Source organism: Solanum stenotomum, chromosome 6, assembly GCF_019186545.1.
Source record: "Solanum stenotomum isolate F172 chromosome 6, ASM1918654v1, whole genome shotgun sequence".
Taxonomy (NCBI): domain Eukaryota; kingdom Viridiplantae; phylum Streptophyta; class Magnoliopsida; order Solanales; family Solanaceae; genus Solanum; species Solanum stenotomum.
The window spans coordinates 43,677,393-43,689,043 of record NC_064287.1 but is presented as its reverse complement, the minus strand read 5'-3'; the positions used below and the strand labels follow the sequence as shown (position 1 = coordinate 43,689,043).

Here is an 11,651-nt window from a genome sequence, read left to right as displayed (position 1 = left end):
CATGAAGCAATACTTTGGAAACTAAGACCTGAGAATTATTGTCCATGATCAAAATAGGCCCTTTGTTATACAAATGATAAAATTGACAAGTAACAAGTTCAAATAGAACTGAATGTGAGAATTACTTAGTCTTAAGTGTGGAGGAAACTTGTTGTTCATCTCTACATTTTTTTGACATTATCTTCCTTTTTGTTAGTTTTACTTAGATTAAGTCCTAAAACAGTTGATGTAAATTCTAAACACAGAAAAAAGAAAAGTTCACATTGAGTATGCCGCAATTTCTAGTTTTTCCTCAATTTGAGTAACGTACATATCTAATTTTTGAAGATATACGCTTATGGCAGAACGGTATATGACATAGTTGATAATAATCTTTAACTTCAAGTAATCATACATATGATGGAGGGAGAGCATAGAAAAGGGCAGCCTGGTGGAGAGAAGTTGTAGTCGTAAGAAACTATTTGAACTAAGAATGTTTTATATACTTTCATTTCTCAGTAATTTCTTCTTCATGTTATATGCATCTGATAAAATCTTGCTCTCCTCCTTTCCCCCCGCGGGGTTGCACAGATAGAGGAAATGAAACCAAAGTACAAGTTGTAATGGCTTTAGGATGTAGGCATACAATTAGCTTTTTGTTGCAAAAGCAACTTGTTGTATCTGTTTTTTTTTCTCCTGTTTCCATATATCCTTATGTATTTTCAATGAAGTCCTCTTTTGTCGTTTGAATTCGATGATTACATTTGAAATGATCAGTTGCTGATGTCGATTTAAGGAAATGTTGGTGTGGTCCACAGATTACGCGATTTTAGCCCTCATTAGAAACATATAAGTTCCATTAGTTGACATAGGAACCTTAGATCTTTTCATTTTTATGAAAATAAAGTAATGTCAGCTATCACGCGTGATCATGCTGATTAGAAGATTTGTTTTGTCTTGCAGAGACTAGACATACAGAAAATTCCATATGTTTTGTCCCGAAGGAAAAATAGATCACAATCAAGAAATGAACATATAAATGACAGGTTCTTGCTTACAAGGGGCTCTTGGAAAGTATTAATGAGTAATCATTAGAATTCATTCTGGTTGATGAACTGGTCTAAGGGTCTGAGTTTCCATGGTTAACGTCTACAACTGCTTAAGTCTGCATAAACAAGCTTTCGTGTTCTACTTAAATAGGTAAGCAGACTGAAAGTGGTTACTCAATATTATGTGCAAGATTATGCACCTTATTTGATCTGTGTTTGTTACTCTAATACCTTAGTTAACTCCTAGATTTTGTCTGGTTTGCAGGTCCGCTGGTTTATAAATTCATAAAGCGAGTTATGGGGATCAATCAATGGCTTTTAGATGAAGGCATATGCATGGAGATTTCAGTTGTCCTGTTGGAGATATGAGTATGTGAATATGACACCTTCTAGCTTCTCCAAAGAGTACGCTGCTTATCCGTTAATGTCTATGGTGGTATGTTAAAATTCTTGAAAACATAGCGGAGTGTTAGATTCTGAGGTCCACCAATGTTTGCCAACACTACCTTTCTTCGCTAAGTGTCTTTGATAGAATATCATGAGTAGCAACTCCTTATGTTTTCGATCATTATTGGTATGTTAGTAATGCTGTTGGTGTCAATGTAGCAGAACAAGTTAACAGTTTTATCAGAAGTGTCTTCTCATACCTTACTATAGAAATCCACTCTATTAAATATAATTCAATACCACATACAGTAATTTTACTAAAAGAGAAAAAACAAAATTCTATACTCTTATGCATTAAGAATATGCAATCATTCTATATATGGTGTAATAGGGGTCAGCAAAAGTATGCCGGCCTCACAAATGAAGACACCAAAAATATATAATTATAGGTAATAATAATCTTACTATACTAGCATTGATCATGATCTGCTTGAATCTTGTTGCTCGTTGGTTTTCCGACTTGTAAACATTCAATTGGAGGTTGAGTAGGAGTATATAACTCCCCGAACGACTGCCAACAGAATGGATCATACATGTGGTAACGTTCCTGTATTGGCTTTAGTTGGATATTCATCATGGTCACATCTTGACAAGGCATACTGTCACTACATGCTAGATGCACCGGTTTTACTGTATATGTTCCTTTAATTCCTGCATAGTTGATATCTGATAAAGCCACTGCAGCTGTCTGGTTCTTGCATTTGCTCTTGTCACAATAGAACTGATCAATTACAATCGGTAGCTGAACTTCGTTCATTTGAATGTTTGAGAAAAACACTCCTTGTACTGACCCTGACCCCCCCTGCATAGTAAGTATAATCAAATGTTAATATTCGTTGTTAGATACATCTGAACTCAAAATGTCGTTATGAAAAAACCGTACCTGCCATGTCTTAATCCTGACACCGTTCATCGTGTTCTGCATAATAACATCTTTGACAGTAATATTTGAAACACATGCCTTTGTATTGTCTTTCCCTAGTGATCCAATGCTGATTCCATGTCCTGGTCCACAATTTATGTTGCGTACATACACGTTGGTGCAGCCAGTTTGTATCGACACACAGTCATCTCCTATACAAATTTGAAAAAACACATCGATGAGTATTTTTAGCGTGTACTAGCATTTTAAATTGAAGGACATTGTATGTGCTTAGCTCTTTTGATGCTCAAATTGTTTATTCTATCATAAAGTTGTCATCTAGGTTACTACTCCCTCTGTCCCAATTTGTATGACTCACTTTTCTTTTTAGTCAGTCCCAAAGAATGACACATTTCTATATAAAGTAACAATCTAACTATAAAATATCTATTTTACCCTTAATGAAATGATTTACAGTCACACAAATTTCTATCATTCATTTTGGATCACAAGTTTTAAAAGTCTTCCTTTCTTTCTTAAACTCCGTGCCAAGTCAAAATACCTCATATAAAATGGGACGGAGGGAGTATCATATTTTGAGTAACAGGGCTAAAATAAATGTGTGGGGCTAAAAGTCTATCTCTATATTGAATTTACTCTTTTACTATATAGACAAGATGAGTTTTTGCAGGTAGGGTCTTAAAGCTTGTGGTGCAAAAATTATACATTAAAGATAGGTCGTTGCTACGTGTCGAAGTGTTAGTAGTCACATATTGAAGAATGTGGTCCTTATTATCAATGTGGACATTATTTTGGCATATTGTTCTCTCTGTTATCAGTTATGTTTGTTGTAAAAGAATTCATTGAGTGTAGTAATTACCACAAGCAATGTTGGAACTGCGAATTAGCGCGTCTTTGGAGTTCTGTAAATGGATTCCATCTGTATTAGGACTATCTCCAGGAGATGAGACAGTGATATTGTTTACTAATACCCCTATGCAATTGTCAAATTTGAGATGACATTGTTGGCTATTTTGAATTGTGATGCCTGTTACAGTAACATTGAAACTCCCATAGAATCGAAGAGCCTGCATTTCAACTTTTTCGTTTAGTATATAGTGAACAACATAATGTCTAAACTTGAAAAACATAAAGTGTTTGAAATTGTGCTTACTGTTGGCTTAATGCTTGGCATTTTCCCACTGAGTGAGCTATTTAACTGCCACACAAAAGAGTATTAGAAAGGATAATAAATCGAATTTAGATATTCATAAGTGAGATAGATATATAATTACAGGAGTCGGAGGATGTCTCAATAATGTCTTGTTTAAGGGGATGATCAGTTTCAATTCATCGTCTAGAGGATCATCATACGGTGTATCTAGCCACCAAACTGAACCTCTTCCATCAATCACTCCGTTTCCTTTGACTGTAATTCCTACCAATTTGGTAAATTCAAGCCATTGCATAATACCTGAACCCCAAGATTTTGCATCTGTTGGAGCAATTATTGTTCCATCAAGCTGCAAAACAGAACATATTCATCAAAACAGTCTTTAAGACTGGCTCGTGTAACGGTTCTTGAATTCGGAATCATGTAATTCTTGAAGACAGTATGGACACTCATTCGACATAGATATGTTAAAGGCAGAGTAAACATTGGCTCATACATTATACGATGATAATCTATATTTTTGACTGACCTGAAAGACAATGTTGTGTTGACAGTATGGACCTGAGAATGAAATTGGTCCTACAAGGAATATATATTTCGATGGAACAATCATCATCGAATCTTCCACTTTACAAGCAGCTGCCCATGCAGCTTGAAATGCCTGTTAGAATTCAAGATTTCATGGTTAGTAAAGTAGAAATATGCATTTTAGGTGATTACTACTCTATCAAAAACAGCCTCGGGCAGAAATGCAGGGTAAAGCTGCGTACAATAGCCCCTTGTGGTCGGGCCTTTCCCCGTACCCTGCACATAGCGAAAGCTTTAGTGCACTGGTCTGCCCTTTTCTATGTTATCAAAATTTTCATAAACATATTCAGTTGTAAGTTAAAAGTGGGAGCCACCTCATTTCTCTCTATGACTGCCTGCAATTCTGTCTTATCTTATGTATTATTAAGTTTTCCTTATTAAATAAATATATATATATATATATATATATATTGTTGTACTCCCAAAGTTAGTTTATTAATAATAATACAACAATAATATTGTCACAACTCACATTTACCTAATTTTTTGTCCTGTAAACATGAAATTCTTTATGTGAATTTCATCAACTTTATTTACTATGTCTATGGACTGACATTTTGGCAATTGAGCGCCAACAAGAATAAAAAAATTCAAATGTGGTACAGAGCCAATTCTGAGTGAATTACATGTATTGTCACTGAATTTCAACATTACACTACATGTTCGATGTAGGTACTCATTCATATAGTGAATAAAGTTCAGTAACCATACGTGAAAGTTATCAGGTGAAAATGAAAACATGAGTTTACCTTAGTATCATCGGTCTTGCCATCTCCAACAGCACCAAAATTTGTCACATCAAAGATGTTAGTCGAAGGTACATTGTCGTAGCCTTTACTTGGCGGACTAATTGGTGTACTTGGTGGTGGAGACGCGTATTTTGGCTTCGGTTTGCCACCACTTTTGTGGTGGTTATTACTACCATGAGACTTTCCCTTCTTCTTGTACAAAGAAACAGAGGATGTTGTACCATGTTGTCTCCAATGCTTACCTCTTCTTGCATTACAAACCTCAACATTTAACGACGACCATACGAAAAATGCAACGATGAACATAAACGTTACGCTCCGAAAGCTTAATCTTCCCATAATTTTTTTTTTTGGAAGAGAGAAACAATGGAGGAATTTTTTTTTTACTTAGACAACAGAGGAGGTATCTGGTGGTTTATATAGGAAAGAATATGTAAATGTAAATAGTACATGCATAAACAAAAAAGTTTTTTTGTTTTAATAATATTATATACTATATGCTAGACATTTATGTCATTTATTCTTGGTCCCCTATTTTAATTAATAAACTTCTTTTTCTTGATGTGATTTTTGTTTGGCTGAAAAAAAAACTTGTTACCCTTTATTATATCCACCATCTTTGGCATATGGAGCTAAAAAAAAAAAAAAAAACGAAAACAATTGGTTGGTTTCAACTGTCATGCAAATAAGGGAAAATTAATTTGCATTATTATGCAAAAAATTAAATTTTGATATGCATTTGTTCACTTGTCATACTTAAACCACTACGATAAATAAATAAATGATTATATTAAAAATGATATTTAGCGGTAATTGTGGTAAATGCCGCTAAAGCATATAGTGAATTGGATCTAATAATAACTAACTAATGCTGGTAAAGGTTTTCGTACCCTTTGTTAATGTTCATATTTATTGCCGCTAAAAATGATGTTTATTATAATGACTCTATATAAATAACACTAAAGATTTTAACTATTGTGAATACAATGACAATTCCTACTAATTATCATTTAACGGAAAATCTGTTGCTACTAAATACCTCTTTTGTTGCAAAGCGAAATTATTTTCGTTTTACATGTTTAAGTAAGGAAATTTTTGCTTTAGTGTATCTTTGTGTCTTTTCATGCAGAAATTAATGATTAGAAAATAATTATAGAAATAGTATTGTTCGATTATATTTAGTAGGTTAGTAGCAATTATATGCTAAGGTTAGGACTATTATTATTTTTACCAGAAGAACTATTAATTTTTGTTTCTTGTTTTTTGATTATAAAAGCCAAAAAGAGGGCACGTGGTTGGGTGTATAAGTGGTCAAGGCCACTGATTATAACAGCTCTTTTATGATCACATGCAACCTTCACGGGCTTAAGTTTTTTGTACCTTTAATTTGTCTTCCTTAGCAATAGTGCCTCCCCTCCTACATTTCGATTTCAAATTAATTAGTTCGATCGACTATATGAATAATGATTATGTATTTATTCCATTCTACTATAGTTCAACTAATAAGAAAAAAAGAATGGACTTATTTATAAGCATATACACAACATTCAAAGTACGTATAACAAGAGAGTTTAACGATGTTTGATCTGTAATTACTAATTTAAATTTTAAATTTATTTTTATTTGTTTATATATGTAAGTATAGGAAAGGAAAAGTACATGAAGTCCTCCAATGTATAGTTTGGCAAGTGCAATCATACTCTCATTTGTTTGATTTTGTACTATACTTTTTTTTATTCATAGTTTGTTTTAATTCAAACTCTCATTTTACTATGATCTTATAATAATTACTAATTAAAAAATCATCATTTTTCCATGGTAAAAAGTTTAGTTGTTATTCTCGTAAATATTTTAATTAAACTAGTGTAAAAAGAAAAAAAGTTATAATTGTTTCATATGGAAAAATTAGAAAGCTTCTTACTATTTTCAGTGAGAATCTGTTTCTCACCATATTCCAATAAGTTGGTTCAATGAAAAATAAATAGAAAATTCATGTTTTATAGCACAAAATTTTCACTAATGTGGAGGTGAAAAAAATATTTGTTTCTAGTAGCTGTTAATAGAAATATCACAACTTGTTTAAAATTATAATTTTCAAGGATGTTTTTATAACGATTTTTTTAGAAAAAAAACTAATTCAAACAAGAACATCGTCATATAAAATGAAACAAAGCGATGCAACCAACAAAAGAGTGGGGCGGGGGGGCGGGGAGGGGGAATAGAAACATAACGCCCATGGTTTTGTACTAAGGTTATATTATGTGAATAAGTAGTAGCATGAGGTTTATGTACAGTGTACTACTAAAATATGTATACACAAAGCCAAGTGTCCAAAATGACAATAATTTAGTCCACATAACATCAATGTACGTAACAAAAAGGATCACATGCTTTAGCTGTTTATGGAATGGTGGGTTTAGAATAAAGTTTTTATATTATAAAAAAAAAAAAAGTAGATAAAAAATATGTGGGGGCTGTGGTAGGGTATGGAATTCATGAATGCCACAATAGAATGTAGGTATTCTTTTTTGCACTTTTTATGTGAACAGAAATTGGTCTGATTGTGACCAAAGAATTTTTACCAACATGATCATATGGGTAGTTTTTGAGTTTTCAATGACATTAAATTCTTTTTTTTTTTCTCTTTTTGTTGATTGTCCAACTAAACTTTTTCTCTACTTTTAGTACATTTATTTGCATTAGTTCTTTCTCTCTAAAAATACCAATACTTGTGACCGATATGCGTATATTTACTTATCATTTTTTTACTTTACTTATGAGATTATATTAGATATGTTATTGCAAGTTTTATAGTGTAGGAGTGTAAACATTTCACGAGGTACTCTAATACACTATTTATTTTGCACATTTACCATTTCAAAAATAACTTCTGATATGTGGTGTTTGAAGCTTCATATATATGGTCAAACTTTCGGCAAGAATGACAGAAATGTTTAAACTTCCGTCACATGAAACTTTAGACACTGTTTAATGAAGGAAAAAACTCCCACATCGGTGAAAAGGAGGTACTTGGACCTCTTTATAATGGTTGGACAATCCTTCTCCTTCTGAATTAACTTTTGGAATGTGAGTTAGGCCCAAAACATAATTTAATATGATATTTAAATTGGATTCGATGTAGATCTATGAAGGTCACGCACCCAATCAAACAGTGAAAATATTTGAATCTAGACGTGAAGAGGAAGTTGTGTGACAAAATAATTCAAATAATGCGAGAATGTTGCATCTCATGAAATTTGAATTTTTGAATTACTAATTATTGAGTCACATTTATTACTATATTAAAAGCTTCTAGATAGAGCTTTTGTGTCTGGTTTCAAAAATTTACATCTTTATACAAAAATACTTCTGATCATTTTTTGTACACTAAAATTTTCTTGCGAAGAAAGTTTGATTGAATCCCTTTATAGCCTATAAAAAAAAACATGCTAGTAAATTTTTATATTAATTGAGGAGATTTTTTATACTATCAGCGTATAAAATATTGATTTGTTTTATATCTTTTGTTTGTGTTTGCGTTTATCTTATAAATCTTCTTTTTATTTTTTCCTCATATATATGTGAAGGTATAAAGAAGTTGTATGTCTACATCACCCTACCTGTTAAGCTAAGACATACAGATAGACAGTATTTTGGAATCACAATTCATTTTTTCCACCCAACAAGTTTTGTCTTTTGCACTTTGACCTCTCTTATCTCTATTTTAATTTGCATCTCTTTCTATCTATCTGGACATTACACATATATTGCACTGCCTGACACTTGTATTTCATGTGAATTTTAATTTGTTTCAAAGTATATAGTATTTGATATTTTAGAAGGAAAAAGAAGAAGAAGAAGGATTTATTAGTTTGTTTTCAAATTCAGTCTCTCACTTTTTGAATTAGTGTAGTATCAATTAAAATATGTCTAGTCATCTAGATAGTTTATACAAATAAGAAATAATGTTTTAAGTGTATTGTCACATTTTGAAAGAAATGGATGAAGAGAATCCAAATTAAGAATCAAATAATCAGTAACGGTACAAGAGGAAGTTGTTTGGATGGTAAGCATTCATCACTTCAATTCTAAGGTTGTAAGTTCGAGTCATCAAGGGAGCAAAAAGGTGAAAGCACCTACGGAGGGTTTATAATTTAAAAAATCCCCCCCTCCCCCGATTTTATACCACTAGATATAGCATGTCTAGTAATCTAATTTTAATAAAACTAAAAAATAATTAAACAGCATATCTAGTGATCTTTTATTAATATTAAAATAAAAATCCTCCATTGAAACAAGCGCGAGAAAGAGGAAATAGACCTTACCTTACCAATCCTAATTTTAAGATAATTTGATCAAACATCAATTAATTCAAGATAACAACCCCTTTTAATTTTAAGGTTAATGCAAATTAATCTTAATTTTCTTACCATTTATGAAAAATACAAATACAACAATAACATACTCAGTAAAATTATTTGCGAAGGATAAAGTACACATAAATTTTATCACTATCTTATAGAGTTATTGAGTCTATTTTTATAAAACTCTCGGTTCAAGTATAACAAATTCAATTGATGAAATTGTACAACTAAGAGATTATTATTTTCTTTTTAAAAAAAATTCTCCAACTAAAAGAGTACTGAATTTTACAGGTAGATGCACGTGACCCTGCATCCATTCAAAATACCCTTTTGTAATCAATAATTTCATCCCATTTATGGGGCCATGATTTTTGCCTGTTTGTATATATTTGGAGATTTATTAAATATTTGTGTAAAGGTCCTCTGACACGAATTAATTAATTAATTACTACTTAAATTAAAGTTATGTCCCCTAATTTCTTCACGTAATTTATAACTGTGGAAGCTGGAAATCCGCCTGTATTAACGTCCAAATGAAACAATACATTATATATTTCAATTTGTACTAAAAAAAATAATTACTCTTAAAACAGCTGTTCCTTCTAATAGTAAAAAATATATTATATCATATGTATATAAAAGCTGAAAAATATATCTTTTCCAGCATTGCAGGACGGGCATGATACGGGATGTCGAGTATGATACAGTAGATATTGAATTATTATATTGAGATATCAAAAATAACACAGTAGATATTAAATTATTATATTGAGATTCAAATTTTTGATAGTATGATATTTAGTAGAAGTTTATTTTTGTATTTGATATGATATTTAGTAGTTTATAAAAAATTATCGAAATATGAATATATATCGTATCGAAGTATATAGTTACATATATAATTGATCATAAATATTATTATAATACTAATAAATACATAAACTAGGATATTAGTACAAAACTAATTGCTTAGACGTTTGAACTTTGACTATTCTAACTAATTAAAATGTCTTTTTGTATAATTGATAAATGAAAGAAATTACTTTTTACTTTCTTTTGAATATTTCTACACGCATAAGATGTTAGTATGATATGATTGAATTTTTTTTAATCAAAATCATAATTCTCTATTATATGAGTATATGTAAGTCGAATAAATCATAGTTACCAATTAACGATACCATAGATTACCAATTAATATGATAATGATATTATATATATCTTTTTAAAATCGAAAACCAATAATGTACCATATGTTTTTCCTTTGATCTGCCTCGAGTCTTGATGATGATTACTCTCACATTGTCACTTTCTAAAAGTCTCAATTGGATGTATAATATAAAGGCAAATTTTCATATACTCCTTTCCTTTCATTTTATCTTATATATGATATTTGATTAGAAATAAAGTTAAATCTTCTTTCTTGGGAACTTGTGATAGAAAAAAGATCATAAACAATTGTCACAAAGAAAAACAAAAAAAAATTAAAGTAAAAATATCGAATTCATCTGAACTTAGTACTTCTGTGAGAAAACATAAATTATACCAAAAAATTAATAAAAATCTCTTAAAATTACAATAAAAATAGAGTTAAACCAATATATTTAAAATATAATAAGTTCAAATATAAAAAATTATAAAATTTAAATTCTAAATCTGTATATTATCGATGTCAATGGGACATTTGGAAAAGCAAAGAAGAAATATGATGAGTAGGGTAGGTAGTAGGACCTTCGTCTTTTAGTGGAAGTTACGCTCGTGAACTTATTTGATACCTCCCCGTGAACTCCATGCAACAGCAAACATTATACTATATATTTTAATATTTTTTTTAGTATATGATTGGTTTTAATAAATTGCCCCTTTCTTTTCTCTTGAGGCTTATATATAATGCAACTTTGACATTTGGAGGCCAACCATGGTGCCTTATCCTATCATTATTAGCACCCAAATAATTTTGATACCTTATGATTCATTCAAATTGTAGTATCACGAGTTATAATTCACATCGCTCTAGTTTATTATTTTTGAATTTTGTTATTTGTGTCATGAAATTTAATTTGTGTGTGTCACGTATATATTTATGTTTGTGTTTAGTTGTTTAGATATACGTGTGTCAAAATGAACTTAGTAGTAAAATTGTCACTTCATTTAAATAAAATTCTGAATTCGTCTGTATAAATATGTGAGTAGGAGAATATTAAAGTCGTGTGTAGATCAACATGGTCCCTAATTGGTGGATTTTCTCACAATGATCCACGCAAAGTTATACATCAACCATTTCCAAGAATGATTTGACTCTCTCTCTATATATATATCCAAGAGTAATTTAAAATTATAATCAAAAGTTAATGAATAGATTTGGACCATTTTCTCCCAAAATATATAAATTCATACAATTTATGTTAGAGCTCCATTAATATCAATAATTAACGAGAA

At 30.8% G+C, this 11,651-nt stretch overlaps 1 protein-coding gene across 1 annotated transcript; it reads right to left on the bottom strand.

Annotated features, from left to right (window-relative positions):
* Nucleotides 1-1,708: 1,708 nt before the first annotated feature.
* Nucleotides 1,709-5,210, bottom strand: LOC125867951 (polygalacturonase At1g48100-like). The gene is made up of 7 exons (XM_049548541.1): nucleotides 4,849-5,210; nucleotides 4,041-4,172; nucleotides 3,633-3,860; nucleotides 3,512-3,556; nucleotides 3,218-3,425; nucleotides 2,359-2,549; nucleotides 1,709-2,277 (listed from the first exon to the last, which is right to left on the bottom strand). The coding sequence occupies exons 1-7, from the start codon at nucleotides 5,185-5,187 to the stop codon at nucleotides 1,885-1,887; spliced, it is 1,536 nt and encodes a 511-aa protein (XP_049404498.1). The 5' UTR covers nucleotides 5,188-5,210; the 3' UTR covers nucleotides 1,709-1,884.
* Between the last annotated feature and the right edge of the window lie 6,441 nt (nucleotides 5,211-11,651).